This window comes from Clinocottus analis, unplaced genomic scaffold (genome assembly GCF_023055335.1).
Source record: "Clinocottus analis isolate CAN_PGR_092001 unplaced genomic scaffold, fCliAna1.0.p SCAF_15, whole genome shotgun sequence".
Taxonomy (NCBI): Eukaryota; Metazoa; Chordata; class Actinopteri; order Perciformes; family Cottidae; genus Clinocottus; species Clinocottus analis.
Genome location: NW_027175876.1, coordinates 4,221,007 through 4,244,899, shown reverse-complemented (window position 1 = coordinate 4,244,899; position 23,893 = coordinate 4,221,007). Strand labels below are relative to the sequence as shown.

The 23,893-nt window shown below is 41.6% G+C and overlaps 2 protein-coding genes across 7 annotated transcripts in view; both read right to left on the bottom strand.

The window, feature by feature from the left end:
* Positions 1 to 186: 186 nt before the first annotated feature.
* slc2a12 (solute carrier family 2 member 12) lies at positions 187 to 7,223 on the bottom strand. 2 transcript variants are annotated; one of them, XM_068576960.1, is made up of 5 exons: positions 7,066 to 7,223; positions 5,989 to 6,091; positions 1,383 to 2,678; positions 760 to 882; positions 187 to 341 (listed from the first exon to the last, which is right to left on the bottom strand). In XM_068576960.1, the coding sequence occupies exons 2-5, from the start codon at positions 6,065 to 6,067 to the stop codon at positions 205 to 207; spliced, it is 1,635 nt and encodes a 544-aa protein (XP_068433061.1). In that variant the 5' UTR covers positions 6,068 to 6,091; positions 7,066 to 7,223; the 3' UTR covers positions 187 to 204. The 2 variants fall into 2 exon arrangements, with proteins under 2 accessions (XP_068433061.1, XP_068433062.1); XM_068576961.1 differs by lacking the exon at positions 7,066 to 7,223 and adding an exon at positions 6,294 to 6,399.
* Positions 7,224 to 10,595: 3,372 nt separating this feature from the next.
* The window catches only part of sgk1 (serum/glucocorticoid regulated kinase 1), a 30,278-nt gene continuing 16,980 nt past the window's right edge, over positions 10,596 to 23,893 (bottom strand). For 2 of the 5 annotated variants that reach the window (XM_068576483.1, XM_068576484.1), the window contains exons 5-14: positions 22,739 to 22,802; positions 14,869 to 14,944; positions 14,614 to 14,689; positions 14,257 to 14,445; positions 14,030 to 14,161; positions 13,039 to 13,275; positions 12,851 to 12,946; positions 12,483 to 12,638; positions 12,282 to 12,371; positions 10,596 to 12,045 (exon numbers count right to left, since the gene is read on the bottom strand). In XM_068576483.1, the coding sequence (XP_068432584.1) occupies positions 11,878 to 12,045; positions 12,282 to 12,371; positions 12,483 to 12,638; positions 12,851 to 12,946; positions 13,039 to 13,275; positions 14,030 to 14,161; positions 14,257 to 14,445; positions 14,614 to 14,689; positions 14,869 to 14,944; positions 22,739 to 22,802 (1,284 nt within the window). In that variant the 3' untranslated portion in view covers positions 10,596 to 11,877. The other 3 variants (XM_068576487.1, XM_068576486.1, XM_068576485.1) reach the window with 3 other exon arrangements.

Genomic DNA, 23,893 nt, shown 5'->3' with positions numbered 1-23,893 from the left:
GCGAATATATTGTCCTCCTTAGCCCTTCGCTCTTCACTCTCCTTCAGATGAGGTGTTCAGTTGGGGTCCGTTTAAAAAAAGTCAAGACTATCTGAAATCTTTGTTGTTGTGCTGCTGAAGATCTGGCTCTCCCGAAGACAATCCACTCCACGAATCAGTTTGCTAGACGCACTGACAACATTAAGATCATGTGTAAGCGGCCATTTATTTCATCGCCAGTTCTTTCGATATCTCTTCCAGCGTGCGACCTTTGGTCTCCGGGATACAGAAGATGACGAACACCAGCAGAATTAAGCTCATGGCAGCATAGAGGAACATCACATTGGCCACGCCAATCTTTTCTAGAAAAACAATAGCAAAAAAATGTGTGCTCAAATGACTGCACTTGACCTGAGGCAGAGTACTTGAATGTTTTGCCTGCTGGGACCGAGCCTACTTTGATAATACAAGTGTTAGTACCTTCTTCAGAAAGTAAACAAGTGAAACCGGTTTAGCAAGGACTCTCAGGCTATGAACAGTATAAAGTTTACTAGTTGTTGCAATAAAAATTACATACATTTTCTTGTTATTGACAAAATATGAAAATACAAAGTGAAGAGCATAAAGCTGTGTAATAGTTAAATAGTTTGTAAACCAGCATTTATTGTTTGCAGAAACAGAAACGGAGTGAATATGTGCCCGAATCTGTAAAATTGTAACTCTACCACAATGAACTTGAACCTACAATTATTAATTATAACTAACACCACACACACCCACCTGTAATTGTCAGGAAGGTCATAGATATGAGCAGGTTAGTGCCCCAGTTTACAGCCGACACCACAGAAACAGCCTTGCCCCTGACTCCCATTGGGAAGATCTCGCTGATCACCACATACACCACTGGCAAGAAAAGAAAACACAAAGACACATGTTCCAGGACGGAATACAAATAACATACTCACAATAGAAATGGCAGCATGTAGAATTTTGATATTTAACAATTTTGGGGTAAGTTATCTCCGACAATGTGTTGCATTCAAAGGGAAAACGAGATTAAAGTCGTAAATTTACAAGAAGAAAACAAGCAAAATCTTTTGTTGGTTCACTTTAAATGTTTTGTCACCTGTGTTGTATGTATGATAACTAATGCTGCACTTTGCAATTCACAGCACAGCCATTGGAACCAAATAAAACCAGACAAAGTCTGTGAGCATTGCTTGAAAGAGCATGCGACTCATAGCTGCTGTTTTATTGCAGACACTTGGCAGTCACCTTTGAGGACAAATAGTAATACAAGATTGAGTCAACACTGTGTGCGTGTGTGTGTGTGTGTGTGTGTGTGTGTGTGTGTGTGTGCACAAAGGCAGTGGGCGAATAAAGCTGAATGATTAGGTGCTTACTTGGCCCGAGGCTAATGGAGAAGGCTGCTACAAACACCAGCAAGCTGACCAATGACGCCCACTTCAGTATGGAAGACCCTTCAGCAACACTCCTTCCTCCTGCCAACTCCAGGATCCCATCATCTTCTCTGTAAGTCCGCTGGGACTTCTCACTGATCCACTGGTAGGGGGGGTCAGTTGAATAGATGTCACTGTATTTCAGGCCGATCAAGGTTTTGTTTAAATCCCACGGTGCATGTGTGTGGTTTAATATCGATTGGCTTTTACACAGGCTGGTGAGGTTAGTGTGGCTTTGCAGTGTCAATGTACCGAGTGCAACGAGCGAGATTCCCATTCCCACAGCACCCCCGCACAAAAAGCTCTTGGGTCCCACGCTGTCGACCAGCAACACGGCAGGGATGGTGCTGACTAGTTTGACCACACCGAACCCTGTGGAGGCCAGGGTCGCTGCGGCGTCACTCTTGAAGCCCACACTGCGGAGAAGTGGTGACGCGTAGGAGAGGATATTGGGCTGACCGGTGGCTTGCTGAAGGAAGACTAAGGTCACACCTGTTAGCAGTCGAGAGCGCAGGTTGGCCTTGGTGCTGAACAACTCCAAGAAACTATACTCCGATTCCTCTTTCAGTCCTGTCCTGATGTCCAAGAGCTCCTTTTCCACATGCTCGTGAACCCCGCCTCTCAGCCTGGCCAGCACTGTCTTGGCCTCCTCCACTTTACCCTGGCTGACCAGGAAGCGTGGACTCCGTGGGAGGAACACAAGGACACATATCTGCAACAGCGCAGGGGGGATCACGAGTCCAAATGTATACGCCCAGCCGTGAGGCAGAGTGGCAAAGGCGTAGCTACCGCCGAATCCTAGCATTACACCCACAACCAACATCAACTCGTACAGCGTCACAAGCAGACCCCTGCGCTCCCTCGGGGAGATCTCCGCAATGTACAGACACGCTCCTGTCCCTGACAGCGATGTTCCCATGCCGACTATCACCCGCCCCAACATGAGAGCAATGAGCGAGGTGGCCACGATGAGCAAGACGCTCCCTCCGACCACGAGGGCCGCGCTCAAGAGCAAAGAGCAGCGCCGGCCGTAGCGATCCAATATATGACCTCCAGCGAGGCAGATGAGCAGAGCGCCGAGCAGGTGGGAGCTGACCAGCATTTCTTGCTCCCGGCAGGAGAGGGAGAGGACGCCCCGCAGCTGCAGCAGGACGCCAGAGGTTAGGCCCAATTCATAGCCCAGCATCAGGCCACTCAGGGAGGCCGTTCCAGCCGCAACCAGCACCAGCCGGATGCTGCCTGGAGATAGGGACAGAGGGATGGAGGGCAAGTCAGAGCATATAAGATGACAGCCCAACAACAAAAGGCCTTGTTCCCAACGTCCATCCTTGAGGTCTCACAGAGTTTGTTAAATTGTCCCATAAGAGCACACAAACAAGCAGACAGGTTCAATTAAAAAGTGTTCTAGTTTTGATTGTGTTAAAGCAAAGGTTGCTGATGTATTTTAGAAACCTTTTTTTGTTTTAGTTATTAAAATCCTCTTTACATCCCCATAGCACGCAGTAAACACACTGCTGCTGCTCTGTGCCTTACTTTTATTGTTTGTCAAAGACAGTGTGTTTGATAAACAGCTAGTGGAACAAGCTGTATACTGTACCTGCTAAGCTTGCTGAGTTTAACTTTGTTTGCAATATTGTACGAAAACCTTTTTATGACAACTTTGAGCCGATTGATTGTAGAAACTCCCTGCTTGTTTTTGAGTTGGAATTAAGTGTACTCTACGATGCTTTACAGCCCATCGGTTGTTTACGTCCGCGGTTGTTAATTGGCTCACTTTCAATGATTTGTACGATAACTACCAGTTCACACACTGCTGAGTACCTCTCAGCCTCTGTGTAGTTGTTGTTGCATACAGACCGGGCAGAGTTCCGCAGTTTTATGAGTGCACCTTTTCAAGTTATCATATGTCTAACTTAATGCTTATCATTTTTGGGGAGTGGCTTTGACGGAAAGCCTCAAGGGAGGAGAGGCTGTCAGTGTTTGTGACTTGGCAATTTACGAGCGACAGGGATTGTGATAACTGTCAGAGGCAGGCGTGTGGCAACCTAGGTGTCAAGACAGCGGTGAGTCAGTGACAAGTCTGTGGCAATGCCAGGACAGCAGCAAGGGAACGTCACTCGTTCGGCACCCCTGGCATGTTAGCTTAACTTTATTTTGCCGTCTCTTATTGACACATTCTGAATATGTACATGTCCAAATGTTGACTAAAGAAGAAAAAAAAGAAGCTGCCAAGCTGAGTGGGTGGAGGAACATTTCCTGGAAACACCAATTGTTGTTAGAAAGGTCAGCTGCCATAAATCATATTTATGATTTTCGTTGAGTCAACTGAACCCCCAATTTCTGTATATATCCTTCAAGCAACCCCTTCATCCTTTTTAATATAATATATCATCTTCTTGACACCTTGCTGACGCCTGCCACACGCTTACCTCTGTGGTGCCAGCGCCACGAGGAGAAGCTCGGCCTTCCTGCAACTTTCTATTTTTTACAACTTTTGGAGCTGGTGCTTTTTAATTGAGCTTACTCTTCCTGGTCTCTCAAATGTTGCAGAGCCCGGCTTGAATATGTTTTAAAACATAATAAACGCACAATACAGGTAATTATAATGCAAATTACTCTGCTCTTCCTAATTCAATATTTGTTCTTATCTGTTTTTGTAGCAAGGGAGTCATGAGGGAGAGGAACAGGTTGATGTATCAGTGAGCATCTTCAGCAGTGAGGTGCAACACACTGAACCTCTTTGGTGATCGTGGTATGCTGAGCCTACATGACAACAAGACAACCACTTGTTCCTTCTGGTGATCATACAAGTAGCGTTCTTGTTTACAGCCAGTAATGGTTTAATGCAATGGATGGTCACATGTGCAGTTGCAGGTATCAGGTTAACAGTGTAATCATATCACCAAAAACCAGGTTTGTCAGGCAGCAAAGGTTATAAATGCAAAATGTAATTTAATATATATTATGTGTACAGAAACTCCACTAACGAAGCTTCAGTCAGGGAAACGGGTTTCAATAAAATACGAATTTAAATCTCCCATTTGAATAGATGCCTATCTATACATGTACAGCATTTGTTTACATGACAGCATGATGAAAGGTCACTTAGTAATTCATTTGAAGAAACTGCACGCCGTAACTTTTGGCAGGGTCACAGCTTTCCTCCCCCAACCATGAAGTTGCTTTAAAAGTGCTGAATGTGTGGAATTAGAAGTCAGACGTTAACAAGAAGAATGCTGAGGCAATCTTGTCAGTCATTGTGTGTTTGAGTGTATGTGTGTATAAGGGGTTTACGCCTGAATGCTTTATCAGGCATATATCACTGTGAGGTAACATCCCTTATCATATCAGAGATAGGAAAGAAAAACGTCTGAATGAATCACAACTGATAAGCTTAGCATGTAAAAGTATATATTTTTATGACCTTTTGATATTCACATGTACTTGATTTGCTATATTGCTGAAGTACTTGAATTATGGTTATTGTTTAAACCTAAGTCCGTTTTTATTATAATAGACTGTAGACTTAATTTCATTGCAATTTTCTGAACAATCATGCAAGTGAGATGTTCTCATGGCGCAACATGCAAGAAAAACAGAGATGCAGCTGCAAACTGCAGGGTCCTATACAGTAATTTGCTTTGACGGTTGCACTTAATACCCCTCTCTCAATCCTTTTTCATAACAAGCATTATGTGTAAATGGGATTGCAATGTGCAACATGTTTACACTGTATTCTTTTGTGTTGGGTCTTTTAGCTACTGTGTCATCAACTTGTAGTTACTTGTCTATTTAGGGTTTCTTCCTGAGACAGTTAACACTAGAGTTAATCTTGCACCTAGAATATTCTGGTAATAAACTAGTTGTGCAACATTTTAAAAACAGCTTGAGCTGGATGCTACCGATACCCAGAATTGTCAGTTTAAATCCTGTTTGCGATTGTAATTGTTTGGTATTTTTGGCGTGTAATTTAGCACATAAAAAGCTTTATTCAAAATGAATTGGCCTTGGTCCTGATCAACTCCTAGAAACTATGATCTGGTTCCTCTTTAACCATGTCCTGATGTCAATGAGCTCCTTTTCCACATGCTCTTTTCAATCAGTAATCTGTGCTCATTGACAAGTAGTTTGAGATGAATACATGTGACACTTTTGGTATCACACCATCAAGGTTAGCGTGACTCAGAACACAGGCATTAAAAAGTTAACATCTTTTTTGGGCTTTGTTGTTAATCAGTGTTGAAGGAAACAGTTGATGTGAAGAAGTTCAATGTGCAGGAAATGACATTCTAGTTTTAATTGAATTATCTGTTCCAAGATCTGGTTTATTGTTTTTCCTGGATAACTTTGCTGTGCAAAATCCTGCAAGGGACTTTTTAACATCAGTCCAAGTTCCAGATATTAGGGAGGTCATGGTGTGTCCTGGATATATTAGGTTAACCCTTAACTAAACATTACAATGTATTAACAAGTAACCTCTCAACTTATTCACCTTTAAAAAAAACATGTTATTTTATCGTATAAGAATTATGCTGCCTTCTGTTTTTACCTGTGCCTGGTTGATGCTCCAGTTTGTGGGTCTCAGAGGGCTCAGAACTCAAGTTATTGGTCTCACTATTGGGTTCCATTGTCAACCACCTCTAACCGTAGACCTTGATAAAACAGATACAAAGCAACAAAACAAAGAAACATCATTATTAATTATGCAAAATAAACATGAAACCATCTGACAGACTCACCCCTAGTGCCCATAGATACATCTAATGCTGAAATATTTCCCTGACTCTAAGGAATATGCATTGATATTTCAGTCCTGCAAATGCACTAGGACAGTCCATTCATAAATACTCTCACCACTTATGAGCTGTGTGTTGATGAACACGACATCCTTCTATGGGGATGAAGATGATGGAAATCTAATTACCATCTAACTGATGAACGTTGTCATTTCTAGTGCCAACATGGCACTAATGATTATACTTGCAAAAGTATTGCAAACTCAAACCCTTCTTTTAAATATGAATACAAACATGTTTATCTACAAAATTTTGTTGTTGTTCTGTGTTATCAATAGAAGCCAAAGTTCTCAAATGTTAATTGTCTTAATAAAAACACCTATAACATAACTTTGCCTGAACAAATCTGCAAAACTTTGGTCTAAATCATGAACTTTAATACTCATGGATGCAACAGAAGACGTTTTAATTCATCCTGGTGCAGTGTCCATGTCCTGCAAATACCAAAAGCCTATCGGTATAGATATCGGGGCCCGCAGCAGCAGCATCACGTGGTTGTCATAATTGATATATTCATATGTTGTGACTTACACTTCAGACTGAGACTACATTTCTGTGTGTTTTTGTGTTAGTTTTCTGTTCACTTGAACGCTTATGTTTTGAGCTAAGTTACAATGTTGCAAACTCATTTTGTGAAAGCCAGAAACCAAAGACCACCGATGGAAACCCAACGTCTTTATAAACTTTATGAAATGTAGCAGCACTCTCTCTCTAACACAATGACTTCAAATATCGACATGCACACTGATTTTCGTCAAACTTCAGCCAATTTCGCCTTTGAAAAGTTTCATTTTAGACTCGAGTATTAAATAAATGTGTCACTTTCCTACCTGAAAACCCAGCGGTGTCCCTGTTGTTATCTAAAATGCGGGTCTCCCGGTCATTCGCTTTCTTTCTCGCTGCACTTCCCAACTGCCTCTCATGTCGGTGCACGCACGCGACCTGTTTTGCTCAAGCACTTGCTTAGCCCCGCCCATGTCTGCGCAACGACCAATGAGAAACGTGTATTCTGTCTCGGAATGCCTGACAAAGATCCTTATTGGTCCAAACGTGTCAAGTAGACATTATTTATAGTTAAATGTATTTGTAATTGAACAGTGTGGCTAATACGTCTCCTTTGTGGTACAATATGGAGAGACTAGTAACCAGCGATACGCATATTTCTCTCTGGGTTGTTTTGTATAGCTTACAGTTATTGTGAGAAATAATTATTCCTTTTTCTTGGAGCGATCATCACTTAAAAGTAACCAGTGATTAAATACACCTGCATCAATAATGGTCTTTCTCTCATACTGCATGCACAAACAAACAGGGTGGTCACCTGCTGTTTGGCTTAGTTCCCATGTCCTATTTCTAGGAATGCTGTAGACTGAGCTGTCACACCTGTCCTGCAGCTTCACAGAATGACAGAATGCAGCTGATTTGTGAGTGTGTAATGCTCATCCGTGAGCTTGGCTCTTCATTCTGGAGATGTATTTAGATATTCAGTCATGACCTATGATCTTTTTCTGATCTCTCATTTTATCTTCAGTTAACTTTACCATAGGCAAGTGTGTGTTATGTAATGATTAAGATAACCGGGGTGGCCTACTTGTTAGATACTGGTCTATTACATTGTCAGCAAATAATCACTTGATTATTATTATCATATAACTAGGTAACTAGGTTATCTTGGGGTAGTCAACAGGGGCACATTGCACTAAGTCAAAGGCAAAACTTCTTTTTCCCTCTTCTTCTTTATTCAAGACAATCAAAGACTTACTCAATCAGCAGCAACATATTGGCAACATAATCAGAAGACACACGTATTGATTGTTTAAAGGTCAAACTTGCATAATCTTGGTTCATGCAAATACAAACAAATGAACCAATGGATTCTCTTTTTATATTTAAAGTAGGCAGATCCTTCAAATAGCAGTGTAAAAACACTCCATTAGTCAAGTCAAACCAAGCATATTGAAAATCATGGCTCTACAATTAAATATTCTGAAGTACAGTAAGTTATTGTAACTGATTGGAAGTGGTAGAAAACTAAATAGTTAACGGAAGGCAACATATTTATTAAGCAGGCTCATTACAGGTTAAGGCACAGAGTAAAAAAGTCAAACAGTGCCATCTTGTGAAACTTCTGTTACATCACATCAAGTGGTAAAATACTCAACTCATGAACCAGATGCACCAAAATATATTATTAAGATTTATTTGATCATTATTTACATAGGACAATAAAGGTCATTATGAATTATGATTACACTAAAAAAAGAGCACATAATAAAAAGAATACAGCATTTGGTCAAAAGTAAAAAGTCCTAGTATTGTCGTAAAATGTGTTAACAAAATAAGAGTGAAATGTGAAATGTAATAAAAGGTTGTTGTATTGTAAGGTAATACAAATACTGATCATAGCATAGTGTGTTGTAAAAAAAAGGTCATTAAAAAGTTTATATTTATATAGTTTTATATGTTATATAAAATGTGACAAAATATCCTAAAAATATAAAGTAAATGATATTGTGTTGAGTGTTGTGAAAAATGTAAAGTTCTGTAAGTCATTTCAAATATCATAAAAAATTCATAGTCGATGTGAGCATTCAGATTGTAAAGTAAATTTGTCGTTTTGTGATATTTAATTGAATTTAATTGAATATTATATCGTAAGAAAATGTGCTGAAACATCAATATTAATTAATTAATATCATTACCTAATAAAATATTATAAAACATGATTACGGTCATAAATAAATAATTATACAGCATGGCATGAACTATGTTGTGAACGTGTTTAACTATTAAAAGTATGTAGTATAATTGGTATGTGTCATTATTGTCATAGAAAAGTTAAAAATATAATTAAAGGTCGTAGTGTTTTGTCAAAAAAAACATTAAAAAATCTCAAAAATGTATGTGATATTATACAGGCATGGATAAAGTTTCCTGTATCATAATTTAGTAAAGATAATAAGTAATTGAGTGTTGATGTCAGTAATGCCATATTTGTTATCTTAGAAAGTATGAGCGCCTGGTTCATCTCTTCAGTTCAAGACTTGGCCAGCAGATGGCAGTGCAGGATTTTTGCTGCTGAGCAGATCTGGAAAAATTGGAGAACATTTTTGGCTGATACAATTTTACGAAACAGAGACTATACTATAGTGCCACAGTTGTGTGCCACTGTGTTACAGTTTTGAAAAAAAAACAATAAATGTGTGTGTGTATATATATATATATATATGGCGCAGTGGAAAGTATGAATAACACAATGCAGGATTTGTGTAGATCTTGACTTTAAGAAAATTGAAGGTCTGTAAAACATCATAAAGATTTTCACATATACATTTACACATTTCACATATATGTTACCCTCCACTTTTATTTTCATTTTGGTCCCTCAACGAAAAAACATGCCATTGATATCTCTATTTGAAATATCTCCAAATGTCTATATGTACCTTACCTTGTGTTAGTGTGTTGTGGAAAAGGCAATAAAACATTTATTTAAAAAAAAAGAGAAAAACCTTGTGTGCACATTCTGAACGGGATTCACTGAATTTCCAAACAACTTCTTAGGCAAACAATGTCAAACTGTTATCTGAAAAGTCCACAGAGTTTCAGTTTATGGGTTTCTCCTACAATGCCTTTCCAACACTCTTGTAATGCAAATCAGTGTTTTTTTTCTTCTTCTTTCTTCATGTTACCCACTTCCCAGAGAGTTTGAGGTCAGAAGTCATCTGCAGTATAACCCCGTCCATCTGGTAAACATGCAGTGTCCACTTTAAAGACACCCCAGCAGACACAATGAACCATGAACACAACCTTCAGCTCCAGCAGAAGGAACTAAACCCTGCTGTAATCTTATTGAAGACACAGCACATCATTCATATAATTCCTAGTTGAATTATCGTTCATGCAATTGCAGCTTTAGCTTTGTGAGATCAATGCTCTTCTAGTGCAACTCTGGTTCATTTAATATGCTTTGACCTGGAGTTTTGTTATCATTCTATCTGAGGCCAGCCAATACTTTGCCCGCAAATGGATCCCTTTACACACACACACACACACACACACACACGTCACAATAATGGTTGTGTAAGGCTGCTGACGCATGGAGGGGGGTAAAGTCCGTTTTACACTCATGTGGGACGTTTGCCAGTGGCCAGAAGCCCAAGCTGCTTCCAAATAGGAAAGTTAATGTTAACCAGATCATTCTCTGCATGTTTTAGTTTACTCAATAACTTCAAAATGCTTTGATGTGCTTATTTTCTATGGTGTCAGTATTTTGTAAAAATGGTCTGCATATTTCAAATGAAATGAAAATCTATAAAATGAAATGTAGAAATAATTACAAACAAGGATCTAAGGTGTAATAAAGTTAAACTTTTATTGCAAACCAGACATGGTCACATAAATCTGAAACAATTTTACAATTTACAGTACATTGAACATGAATTGTTACACATATATATATATGGCATATCTCAAGTCATCTTTTGTTCAATAATATACATTAAAACTAGTACACATAACTCAAATATACAAACAAACTTAAATACCGTCAAACTGTATTACAGCAATAGTACAATGGAATGTTCAGTTTCGACGTCATCAGCCGCCGTTAAATTATCGTGAGGCGAATGGAAGACGACATGAGGGGCACACAGTCGGCAGGCAGAACTACACAAACACTCGTGAACACGTCACTCTCTTTGTCACCTAGCAGCTGTGCTCTCTCTTTCTCTCTCTCTATCACCATTATTGATTGATGTGCAAATGAAGATATGAAACATTGTTGAAGTTCTCTGTGCGTCTCACGTTATTTGCTGCAGAAGGTGTGTTGATTTGTTGCTCCACCTGTTCCTTCTCACCTGAAGCCGGGCGCGCGGCGAAAGGAAAACGTGGCAACTTGAAAGTTGACGCTGACAGACCCAAAAGATGTGAGATCTGATGGAGAGGAAAAATAAAACAAAAGGCACATTCGAGAGAATAAATAAACGCTCCCCCTTTGTAACATTCGGCTTCGAATAACTCCCTTTTCAACCACACAGAAAGTAAATGAGAAGAAACCAAAAGCGCCAAATGAATGTCGTCTCCGGGCTACGTATTAAAACTCAAAACAAAGTTCCCCCCGTGGGGGAAAGAATCTCCAACGACTCTCTACATGGATGAGGATGGAAATCCTTGTCAGGGCTGGTACAGTGGGGGGTGCAGCCTTCCTCTTTGGAGGGAAAGTGGAAGTTGGTGTGTGTGCTTGTCGGTTCGGGGTTGAGGGGGCGTCTACGCAGCCTGAGCTGTGTGCAAAGGACCTCCACTACCAGGTAAGAGACGGGCAATTGAAGGCTGCAGTTTTGGGTTTGTTGTGTAAAAGGTAAACAAATTGTGCGTCGGTTAATCGGGGTAAAAAGGATCACCACCTCAATGGGTCATCTAACGAAAGCGGGCTTCCTCTTGCAGCAAGTCTTCTTTTAAGAGTTGGAGACATTATGGCAAGTACAGATGTTTCAATTCTTTGCAGATGCAGAGTTACTTCAGAAGTATCTATCGCCCCAATGGTAAATGTAAGGTGGGGTCAAGATGCACATGAATGGACACGCCACATTCCATGTCCTGTAAGTCTGAATTGGTGTCCATTGAGGGCCTGTGTTTAAATCCTATAGGTAGGAATCCATAGATGGGGCGTAAGAGAAGCCCACGAAAGCCTCGGCAGCCTCTTTGATGCTGGCTGTAACGAGCGCGCTGTCCGGGGAACAGCCGATGGAGCTGGGCACCGGCTCGTCTGTGAACTCTGGATCAAAGTGCCGCAGGTCATTAGGTCCCGTCTGGGAGGGAGGAAGGAAAGAGGGGGGCAAAAGCAGGGATTAGTCAGGCTGTAAAATACCTCGCCATATCTGGAAATGTGTGAATTCCCAGCGAGGTTATTCCATGCTCTTGATCTGGTCGTGTAAATACTGAGGATTAAGACAATTGCAAGTCTGCAGACTTTGGCTGCCGTACTGTAGAAAAATCTTAAATCTACCGTAAGCAACACTTAATGGGGTATTAAAAAGGAACATACCACATTGGGGTTGAAGGGAGGGGTGATCTTTTTGGCATTGAGGTCATCCCAGTTGATGGGGGAGAAGAAAACGTGTTTCTTAATTTCAATCTGTGAAAAGACACAAATGATGAATTATTAAATGATGTCCTTTAACACACAAAACATGTATGTGTTCACTCTTCCAATTGCACACATAGCACTAAATAACCAAGCACGTACAAAGTCCTCCGTGCAGCCCAGTCTCTTGGTTCGGTCCTTCTGAAGCAGGCCCTCGAGCAGGTGTCTGGCTGCGTTGGAAATGTTGGGTTTCAGCTGCAGCGGCTTGTTCAGGATGTTGTCGTACATCTCCGCCGTGTTGCGGCTGTAGAACGGAGGCTGGGGAAGAGACAAAAATAATTGATTAGCATCCTGGCAACAACAAGGAGCGAGAAATCCACATGGCCAACGCTGATTGCATCATTTGAAATCATGCGTAGATTCATGTGCAAACACGTGGAAAAAAAATGAAATAAGAGTGAAGAATCACTCGATTTTATGAAGACAGCTTCACTATGAAATCATGTGAGGTGAATGTCAATGTTACTCACCAGGCCATAGAGCATCTCATAGAGCACAGCCCCTAAACACCACCAGTCTACCGTCCTGTCGTACGGCTGCTTGTGTAGAACCTCAGGAGCCAAATACTGCAGACAGAAAAAAATACAAGTGGTGAGCTACATTACTGAATATTACACCGTGCTGTCAAATTCTGAGTCAGTGGAAATGTCTTCCTTACCTCTGGCGTACCGCAGAAGGTCGACGTGGTCCCATTGGGTTCAATGTTCTCTTTGCAGAGGCCAAAATCTGTAAGAATGATGTGTCCTTGAGAGTCCAGCAGAATGTTCTCCGGCTTCAGGTCTCTGTAGACGATGTTGAGGGAGTGGAGGTAGCCCAGCGCGCTGGCGATCTCGGCCGCGTAGAACCTGGCTCTGGGCTCGAGGAAGCAGCGCTCTCTCTGCAGGTGGTAGAACAGCTGGAAAGACAAGAAAAATGTATACATTTTTTAGCAACAAAGCTTAAAATGTCTTGCTTGTGTTACACTAGATGATCTAAAAAGCAGCATGAGCAGAGGAAGAATATTGGAAGAGTGTTGATTAAAAAAAAAGACACATCCAGAGATAACGAGGAAACCGGATGGGAGTTAAGAGGCAGGAAGGCTTAAAAAGTTTGACGAGGGGAGACAGATGAGACGAGGGCCAGAGGTGGAGCGAGAGAGCAGATGATAGAGTTGGAAAAGAAGGGAAAGAAAAGAGAAAGGGGAGAAGGAGAGTAAATGTGTCCCGTTTCCCCGATGAGGCCCATATTTAATCAGCACTGTCTGTGCTTGTCCAACAATCGCAGGAAATTAGCTGGATTAGACACACACCAAGTCTGAATGGCGCTGCTAATTTTGGCCCAAAGTCTCTCCCGCTGTCCCAACCCACCCCATGATTTCCTGAGAGGTGTTTCCTTTACAGAAAGAAAAAGACAAGAGAGTCGCTGCTTCTATTCTGCTTCTCATGACAGGATATCCCCTATGTCTGTCTGCCTCATATTAATCTCTGATTCTGGCACTACATTATTCCGCTTAATACTTCCCTTCTTCCCCCAACTATATCCATCATTAAAATGTCCTTCTATCCTGTTCGTTCCTTCTCTAGCTTCTTCTTTAAATAGCTCGCCTCTCCTTTATCGTCTCTGCCGCATATCCTTATCTTGCGCTGGCAGTAGTTCAGCGGGTCACTCACCTCTCCACCATTGATGTAGTCCAGGATGAAGTAGAGTTTGTCCGTTGTTTGGAAAGAGTAATGCAGGCCGACCAAGAACGGGTGCTTGACATTCTTTAGCAGCACATTCCTCTCTGACATGATGTGTTTTTCCTGAGGAACAAAAAAAAAAAGCGTAGGGTTAAAAGGTTGACAAGGGGATCCTTTTTGCTAATGTGTACTTTTTGCATGACTGCATACACATTTACCTCCTTTTTCTTGAGGATGGCCTTTTTCTGTAAGACTTTGACTGCGTAAAACTGGTCATCGGTACGGTGGCGTGCCAGCAGGACCTTGCCAAAGCTCCCCTTGCCGATCACCTTCAGGAAGTGGAAGTCACTGGGTTTGGCTGAGGGATTGGAGGACGGACCGAGGTTGATCTGTTGGGTTGGACTGGGCTGAAAGAGGGGGAGGAGAAGAGGAAATTAGAGCCGCATTATGAACCCCAAAATGTATAATAAACATGTAAACAGAGGACATGTGTGTGTGTGTGTGTGTCGCTGCATACGGTAAATGTAAACAGAGGAGGAAGCACACAATTCACGGTTTCATCTAAATATACTTACAGGAGGAGAGGGATTTGTGTTCATATGCTCAGCATCCTGAGGAGGACTCAAGTTCAGAATAGACTGAACTTCGGGACTGAAATAAGAAAAAGTTCAATCTTAGTTCATTCAACAAAGCAAATCAGCTGTTCTGGGAGTCACACTGAGTCACAGCGCTTCTCCGGAGGACAAATAACCGGCATTTCTTTGTTGTGTTTCTCAATGTTTGGTGCCCCAGTGAACGCAGAACAATAACATGAGTCAGATGGTACTCACTGCTTGCAGGCGTAGGAGTTTGTGGCAAGTCTCTGAATGAAGTCGTTCAGACCCATCCTCCTCTGTTTCATAAAAGCTGAAACACAAGAAAAAAAAGCATGTTTAGATTTTGAAATAAAAAGAAAAAAGTAGTCCACGCATGTCTTGACGAGTCGTCTGTAGTTAGTTGTTATTCCATACCGGTGACTAACGCCACGATCCCTTTAGATTTGGAGTAAGTCAGGACAGACTTCTCTTTTTCTGTTTTGAGGGTCATGATGTGATGAGTTGAAGCTCGAATATAAATCTCATGCCTTTGGCTCGTTGCTTTATAACAAACTAGGGAGGAGCTGCTGGACACACCCACATCCCCTCTGGTGGGCGTGATCCTCTGCAAACATTTCTTTCAGCCAAATGGATCGTGAGAAGATGATCGATCCTATGCTCGGCCAATCAGAGGCCGTTGCGCTTCTACCGCGTCATAGCCGCACCTCACGATATGCGTACGGCGAAAAGAACATAAATGTGGTGAGAGAAAAAAAAAAAAAGCTCTTTACGCACTGGAAAACCAACGCTATGGCAACTATGCATAACATCCCCACTTGTCACGCAATCTGAACATGTCACCAAGACAGAAACAGTTCAGTTTACACAAAGATGTGAACACAAATCCTATAAACTAATGGTATCCATATGTGTCCATTTAGTGGCATATGGCGGCATTTAATGTACCAGAGTACACCATGACCTGTTTAAAAAGTGAAAATGAAATAATAGATAGATAGATAGATGGATAGATTCGGGATTATTCTCCAAGCTTCTGACCATTTTTGCACATTGTATCGATGCTCCCCCGTCTAACACCCTTGAGATTGCAACCTTGTCTTGTACAAATAATCTTCTTAACTCGGCCTATCGGCTTCACCACTTGGCTGCTTCTCCGTTTAAACGGCCGGGAGGGGAGTGACGCAGGTTCCCCTGGTGTACAAAAGACGAGAGGGAGAGCCTAAGCCGAGGGAGGCCCCATGCCAAGAAAAAAAAGACGCTGGTAGTGGAAAAGTACAGCCTGAGAAACTTCTCAACGCATCCAACTCAGTCGAGAAACAAAAAGACAGATCAGACCCTCAATCTGTTTCGGCCGGCCTCTCAGAAGCAGTGGAAACACTTTAATGTGAGAGAAATGAGAGAAATAGTGGAGAGAGAAAAAAAGCCCCTCGTTTTGTTGTTGTTTTGTGCAGACGAGCTCAGCTAGGTAGGTTATGTAAGGCACGTTACGTTGAAGTTGTGTCATCATACCTGAGTGGAATGAAAGTATGCAAGACGGTTTCACATAAGATGGTGTGTGATAAAGGAAGGACAGGAAAAGGTAGGGTATCAAAAGGTAAAAGGTAAATTGTAGCTGTTTATAGAAAACAGCAGAGTTGGAACGATGCGAGAGAAAAAAACACTAACTTTGATGCACATTACAAACAAAATACAACAAATATAAGCGTTGCATGAATATTCCCAGGTTCCTTAATGAATTGCCCCCCCCCAAACACACACACACATATGTTACAGTACACCATGCACTTCAGTTTCCAGAGAACACAAACACACCTTTCAGCTCTGAAGGGGTTCTCTTTGCACTGCCTGCAGCGCCAAGCTACAACAACACGTCGCAAAAAGAGAGTTGCGAGGGTTTCTCTGGCACTTTTAGCATATTCTCCTATCAGGGAGGCTTTTCCATACATAACAGCATCATAAATCCCGGTCAGCGGATTATGGGGGTGAATGGAGCGCCCCTCAAGTACAGGCCTATGTCTGCCTGACAGTGCTTTCCTCCCAACTACAGACGAGCCAGGTCAGGGAGCTTTAGCTTCACCCGGAAAAGAGAAACTATAAATATCACAACACCAGCGCTTAACTGCAGAAACGCCGTTTCACCGACAGACCTGCAGTTCTTTACAGGAGTATGGCTCCCATAGGAATATTACAGAATATTTTCCCGAATGGCTAAAACGCATCGCTCGGTTTGAAAATGAATAGGCAGTCTACTTACACGTCACAGCGGTGGTTTTGTCTTTCATAAATGGTGCTTTATTTTCCGAATCGCAACAAGGAGTGAGGCTATAGGTTCCTCGGCAGGCAGGTAATTGAACTACACCGCATTCCTTCTCTTGAAGATTTTCATCCTGAAGATTTTTTTCTTCTTCTTCTTCTTCTCTTTTTTTCAGGGCGGAGACGTCCCGCCTCTATTTCCTTCCACTCTCCACTCTGGCGTCTCGTGCACGGCTGAATGAGTTTCCCTGAGGGCGGGGGGACGTGCTGCCTTCAAATGCTACTCATAAGCTCCTACTTTTGAGTTCAACCATTGGGAATATAGACCTCGCTTCAATTTAATACATCATTAACACGCACATAATACACCTGTTTATTTATATTGCTGCTTTCCCCTCCCTGCAACACAATAGGAAGGTATGAACACAGGACACTGATGGGGTTTTGAACCAAATACAATGAGGTATGCTGGAAATAGAATCATCCGCATGATTTTTTTTTTTTTACACCTTATTAACAATTTCACTAGCCATTAGTTAGTTATTTTTCTCACTTGGGACCTCTTGATCCATCTGCACCTCATTTGAAACTCCACCTCTTCTAATTTGTGACCTTGAAGTTGCATAATGGCACAAATAATGGCTTAAAGTTAAAGGTTGAAGGCAAATATTTGGTTTATTTGAAGCTTTTTTTTTATTTTGCCAGTTTTTTTCCACTACAGCCTGCTTAGCTGAGGTCATTCACCTGCAGAGCTCCGAATTAAAAAAAAGTAACTCGGATTTGGAAATGCACCGAGTTTCCTTTTCATTTTTTTTAGTTTGGGAGCTGACAACAATGTTGAAGCCATATTAATGAACTCTTGATGCATTGCTCTCCCTACTATTTTGTACAGATGCACGGACATAGGATGTTTTCTCAGGATAATGTTTGTCTTATTGAGTGTGTGAGAGAGCAGATACACATATATATACATGTGAGGACACTAGTTGCAAAGCACTGAAGGAAGAAGAAAACGCCATGGAAATGTGGATCAGACAAAAAAAATAAGCAGAGGATCATGAGATGAATGTCTCGTAATCAGCGACAAATCTAATAGAGAGCAAACGTCTCCAGCAACAACGAGCAGAATAGAGATTAAAGACTGTGAACATGCAGAGCCAAATACAATTAGCAATTAAGCTTTGTACACAAATAGAGTCAGCAAGATGGCTGTGTGTGAGTGAGTGAGTGAATGAGCAAAAGAGAGAGAGTACTATTTTGCTCCTGACCCCCACCATCTTGCAGAAAGTTATTATGTTCATTGTGCACGTGTGACTCTGCAGTTTTTAAATATAGCCTCAACTTTCTACTGCTGTCTCTGTTTCTCCCTAAACTCAGGTCAAATCTATTATTAATCTGTCCCCCATAGCCACCTGAATCGGGCACACACACACACGCTCACACACATACACACACACACACACACTCACACACACACACCTCCTAAACACACAAAACTGGAGGGCAAAAAATAACCTGCAGAGAGGCTGACAGCACACATACACACACACATGCACGCACACGCACACACACACACACACACACACACACACACACACACACACACACATGCTCTCTCTCTCTAAAACAGAGAGGGAGAAAGGGCACATCAGGTACATCCTAAATCCCCACATGGTGTCCAACACACTTCTCTCTCACTGCAGCTTAAAACATTTTTTATTATTTCTCCTTGAGACAGCACAAGCTGCCGTCCTTCAACATCCATTCATATGTTTAATCTACAATATTTCACAACTGAACGCTACAGTGGCAATCCAAGTGGGAAAACAAGCAAAATCTCATGAATCACACACTGCTTTCTTCAATAATAAGAACAGTTTTGACCTTGAAAACTTGCACACAGACATACATAAGGAAACAGTTTGAAACAAGAAGCCACTTTGCATTTTCATCCAAGTGAAAACAACTTAAACATTTGACGGGTAAAGATTAAAAGTGACCATGAGGAAGACGTTACCTCCACCAGGATGTTAGCACTGCTCTTGTGTCTGCATCTGTGGTGAAACCCCGGTAAGACATGAGGGAGAGGTGTTACGGTATACGATCAGGAGAGAACGAGAGAGAGAAAGAGAGAGAGAGAGCATCACTTACTAAAGGTCCACTCAGTGTTTTTCCTATCTGGCCCTCTAACCCCTTTTGGATTTGTAAACTGTTTGGGCCCCTGAACAAGAGGAGGCTTTACAATACGTAAGCTGTGTGTTTATTGCCTTTCTCTGCATGTGAGACACTGGTCCGTTATGTAACCCACTAGTGGCACTGTCATCGATGCCAAAGCCGGCTTTGACTCACTCTCTCCCTCTCTCACACACACTCTCACTTACTTAGGGGGCATTTCGTGAAAGGACAGGAAGAGGTTTGGCTGCAGTACCGGAGGGGTTGAGGAGCATGATATTAGAGTTGTAGTATAAACACACGCTCCCGCAGCCCACACACCTACCGTAGACACAAAGAGTAACATATCCCCATAACCACGCTGCCTTCAGGCAGATGACATCCAGCACTTAAACCCTTTTCATCTCTTTCCTCCGTCAATGTCCGGAGATGATGGGGACGTTTGTGGCGACGGTTGATCTGCCGATGAATGCGAATGAGCCTCGGCGGTGAGAACCCAAATGACACCATTACGTCAAGGTCTCGGCCATTCAGAGAAGACAGCTCGGCTTTTATTTGGTGTTTGGCTAGCTAGCCTACTAAACCGTTTGGGATTCAGTATTCTTGTGCTTCTGTCTGTTAAAGGTGACTGCTGGTCTCTGTGTGTGTGTGTGTGTGTGTGTGTGTGTGTGTGTGTGTGTGTTTGGTAACACTTTTTTTGTTTAAATCACAGAGTTTTGAAGTCATTTCCTAGAAATTAATTGATTGAACTGTCACTTGTTTGGTAGAACATTACCAATTAATCTCAATTGCTATAGTTAATGCACAGCAGGTCAGCTGAACATGCAAAATATGAACAATACAATTTAACATACATGGAAATAAATAATAAAGGATATAATGAAGAAGCCGTGTTAAAGAAATACAAATCTATTTCCTCATTAATATAAAGAGAAGTTATGTTCTTTACAGGCAACGTTGTAGAATTCTAGTAAGTAATTACTAGTAATCATAGTAATTACTATTTCTAGGAACTCTTAGGTATCAAAAGCTAAAATTAAGAAAATTAAATAAAAGAAATTGGGGGGAATGTTATGCCGTTATTATGCAGTGACACTAAAGAGATGAGGAAGTTATGGGGAAATAAATATGGGAATTGTCATGCAACTAAGGTCCAGAAAGACGTGAAGTGGCGTTCTTCACCTTGAGGCCATCAGGATGCCCCAAAAAGTGAGAGCATGTTTGCAAAGAGTGGCAAGAATTAGGCTATTGGATTAAGGCTAGAATTAGGTTGTGATGGAGGGAACAAGGATTATGTTATTGGCAGCCCTGGCTTTGAATACAGTACACACACCCAAATTTGTCCAAGTGCAAATCTTCAGGGTTTAGTGGAAGAAAACAACATGTCCGGACAATCCTCTGGTTTGGGAGTGTCTTGAAGGACTAATAAGTACAGTTTGTGGACATTTGTGTGTGTTAGAGGGAATGTGTTCCTGCATGAAGGGCAGGTTGACACAGGTGAGCGATGTGTCACGAATGAGGAAGAGAGGAGTAAACAACAGCTTCAGAAATGGAGCTGCAATGTTGGTGTTATTTTTACTGGAAAAAAAAATAACAAACAGAAAACGCACACACGCGCTCAGGTTATGGAGTCACATGTCATAAAAACTGAACATGTTGGCATCTCAGGGCAAATAAATGCTGATCAACTGCTCTTTAGCAAGAGGATGAGCGTCCTAACATGTTTTAATGAGGTTATCCTCAGCACGTGCTCCTGGATACACGAGCCCACGGGGAGAGAACGCACTGTTTCTGTTTGTTCCTCTGTGAAATTGGACAGCCGGAACTCTACTCCCTCTAATTATTATTATTATATCCATCCCTGGAACTCGGCCATTGCTCTCCACTGCTCCTTCTGTCACACACATCACTGCGTCACCGTAAATAACTCATAGGCAACTCACTTTTTTTTTTCGTGCTCCGAAAGCCACTAATTGCTCCGCTCGGAACAACAGGGTGTAGCAGGATTACCGCCGAGGCCACAGAAACAGCTTGTCACCAGCTCGGCTAATTGCTTGGATGTCTCTCCATGTGCCGAAAAAAACTCCCATAATTAACGAGCAGACTACTCCCAGTGAAAAACGTTTTTTTTTTTTTTTTTATCAGAATATGGGTGTTGATTTGTTTGGTGTCACATGCCTCTCTGAGAGTTGTTCCAGCAGGCTGCATGCACCTGAACATTTGCAGTGTTTTGTTGTTGCAGTAGCACAGAGCGCATTTACATGTCAGTAAAATGATAATATAGTCCAGTGTAAAACAATATTATAGATTAAAATAGCCAAGAGCGTGAGCTACACCTCCATGATGTACAACAGTAAAATACTACTTTCACATTAATGCTTCGGTAATAACAATCCAACGCTGCCCCATGAGAGCAGTGCGGAGCGGCGGCGATTAGCGAGCCAGTGGGGAACGCTTATATGCACTAAAATGCACTAAAGTGCAAATGCGACCGGCTGGGCTATGAAAACAAAGCAGGAGCTTGGGTAACAACACACACAGAGTAAAATCCACTTTGTTCTTTGCTCTGATAAACATTTCTCCACCGTATCTTTATACGCCGCTTTATTGAGCTCTGAGAATCTAATGTAGCATCTTTCGGTGAACTTATTTAAATGCACTATTAGGAGTATTTTTACATTGCAGTATTGCTACTTTTACTTAACTTGCTTCACTGCCTGTGACAAAGATGTGCCTATTATTAAAAGTGGAAATTAATGTTACATTAAATTGCAAAATAGTGGTAGAGCATTTTTTTTTCTAAATGACACGTTATACATTAGCTTTTTTTTATCTGCTAACTACAGTTTAAAGATTTGAAATTGATTTGAAATCGTTTCACAGTTCAAAATAAAGGAATGTGTTGTTCGAAATGATGTACGATGAGCTCAAACACACACGTGCTCACACTCATCAGAGCTCACGCTAGATTCCCAACAACGGTAAGGGTAGCAATAAAAAATGAATTTATAGCCGTGAGAAGCACACATACTGTGGACTTTGGTCGGGATTATGGTTTGTGGCACAAATAAGCGGCATGATGGAAAATTAAAACCAGTCACTTATAGTCATGTTGGCTATAAACTGACGCTCTCACCCGGGGACAGAAACAAACACATAGCTCTGCTGCAGCCAGGGACAATAGTTGTGAACAGATGTGAGAAAGGTTACCGTGTGATGATGATGATGATGATCAGCGCTCAGTATTATGTCTGTAACTACTGTTTTGCTCTCCGAGCCGGTTTTCCACAAAACAACAGAGTAGTCATCTTGGTTTATGAACAACAGTCATTATCCCGGCAGCTCAGAGGTTGGATTAGAATGGTGAGTTGAGTTAAAGTTACACGGGTTGCGTGCAGGCTGAATCATTTTTGCTCCCACGGCCATCACAATTGGACGGAAAGCCAAAACAACAAACGAGAAAGAAATAGAGAATGACAGAGAATGAATGAGGATTATGTTGGAATGATGGGGCGAATAAACAAAACGGCAGATAATAAAGAGAAATGAGCCGGGATTGATGGCGAGGGATGACGGAGAGAGGTAGGAAGAACAGAGGTGTGAAAGATGGGTGGGAAAAAAAAGGAGAGACAGGAGGAAGTGGCAGAATACAACAGTACAGGTTGAGTTAAAGACTTACTGTTGTCGCCAGCGCAACAATAGCTGTCTGGGTCCGACTCATTGTGGTAGTACAGGTCCATCGCCTGGGGGAGAAATATGGCATTACTTAGTAAAAACTAATTGAATGAGAAAAAGTATGCACATAAAAGTATATATTAAATACAAACCCACCTTTTGAGACTCAGGCTGTGGCTCCAATTGCATACAGGCATCACATAATTATCTCAAAGTCTAAAATGCATACTCATTAATAACTGAGCTGACGCGTCAGGCAACCCGGTGACTTTGTCGTGTGCGGCCCTGCAGATCCGGTTTTGGATATTTTCTTGTTTGAATTCAGTGAATTATGAAAGGTGTTTTGCGCATTGTGGAACTGTACAGCCCTTAGGCTCGTACTGTTTTTGTTCAAGTCCTCATTAGATGAATTAAAAAATTAGATGGCCACGCTACAAACTAGGCCAGTGGTTCCCAATCTGGCGGTTGAGACCACAACAAGGAAGTCAGAAGACAAATCTCAATGTGATAGCTCAGCAATTTAAAACCCCTTTTTTTTGCTACACCAATTTCTTTTTCTTCTTCGACTCGAAAAAATAGCCGGTTGAACTGGTCATAACTGAACAAACAAACACACTAACTAGTTTATAAATCACTGCGCTAAGCTCTTGAAAAGAGTGACTCTAAGAAACATACCATTTTTAAACAGCAGCACTCTGAGTCAACATTTTTCAAAACCCACTGGTTCAGATCCAGACTTGTTCGTGTCCCAGTTTTTAGTTTGTTCCCCACATGGCGTGTTTTAATGAGGCTGGGTTTCCAGGGTGAGACTGCATTAAATCACTTGAGTCCTGTGCTGAAAGCGGTGAGAAGCCTCTGCTCTAACAAAATGACGACACTGCATTATTGTGCTTGAGTGAGACTGAACGCCAGGATGAAAAGAAGACGAACTGCTTCTTGATTTCGTAAGCGAAGTTCACTGTGCAACGTACCTTCAAACTGTAGAGACATACGAGAGTTTTAAACGGCCCTCTTAATCTCACAAAGACAACATGTGGGCAGTGGTGATTACTTCAGTAAATGACCGTAATAATATTCCATTACAATTAATTGTCCCGGATTCAAAATCCCAGTACTTTGCTCAAATGTTTTTATCATCTTTTATCATGTTTTATACACA

Bases quoted from the DNA above. Each gene is read 5' to 3' on its own strand.
- slc2a12 (XM_068576960.1), bottom strand. From the start codon at position 6,067: ATGGAACCCAATAGTGAGACCAATAACTTGAGTTCTGAGCCCTCTGAG. The intron at 2,679-5,988 runs GTAAAAACAGAA...CCCTATCTCCAG, and splicing joins GGAGCATCAACCAGGCACAG to GCAGCATCCGGCTGGTGCTG. The intron at 342-759 runs GTGGGTGTGTGT...TTGTTTTTCTAG, and splicing joins GACCTTCCTGACAATTACAG to AAAAGATTGGCGTGGCCAAT.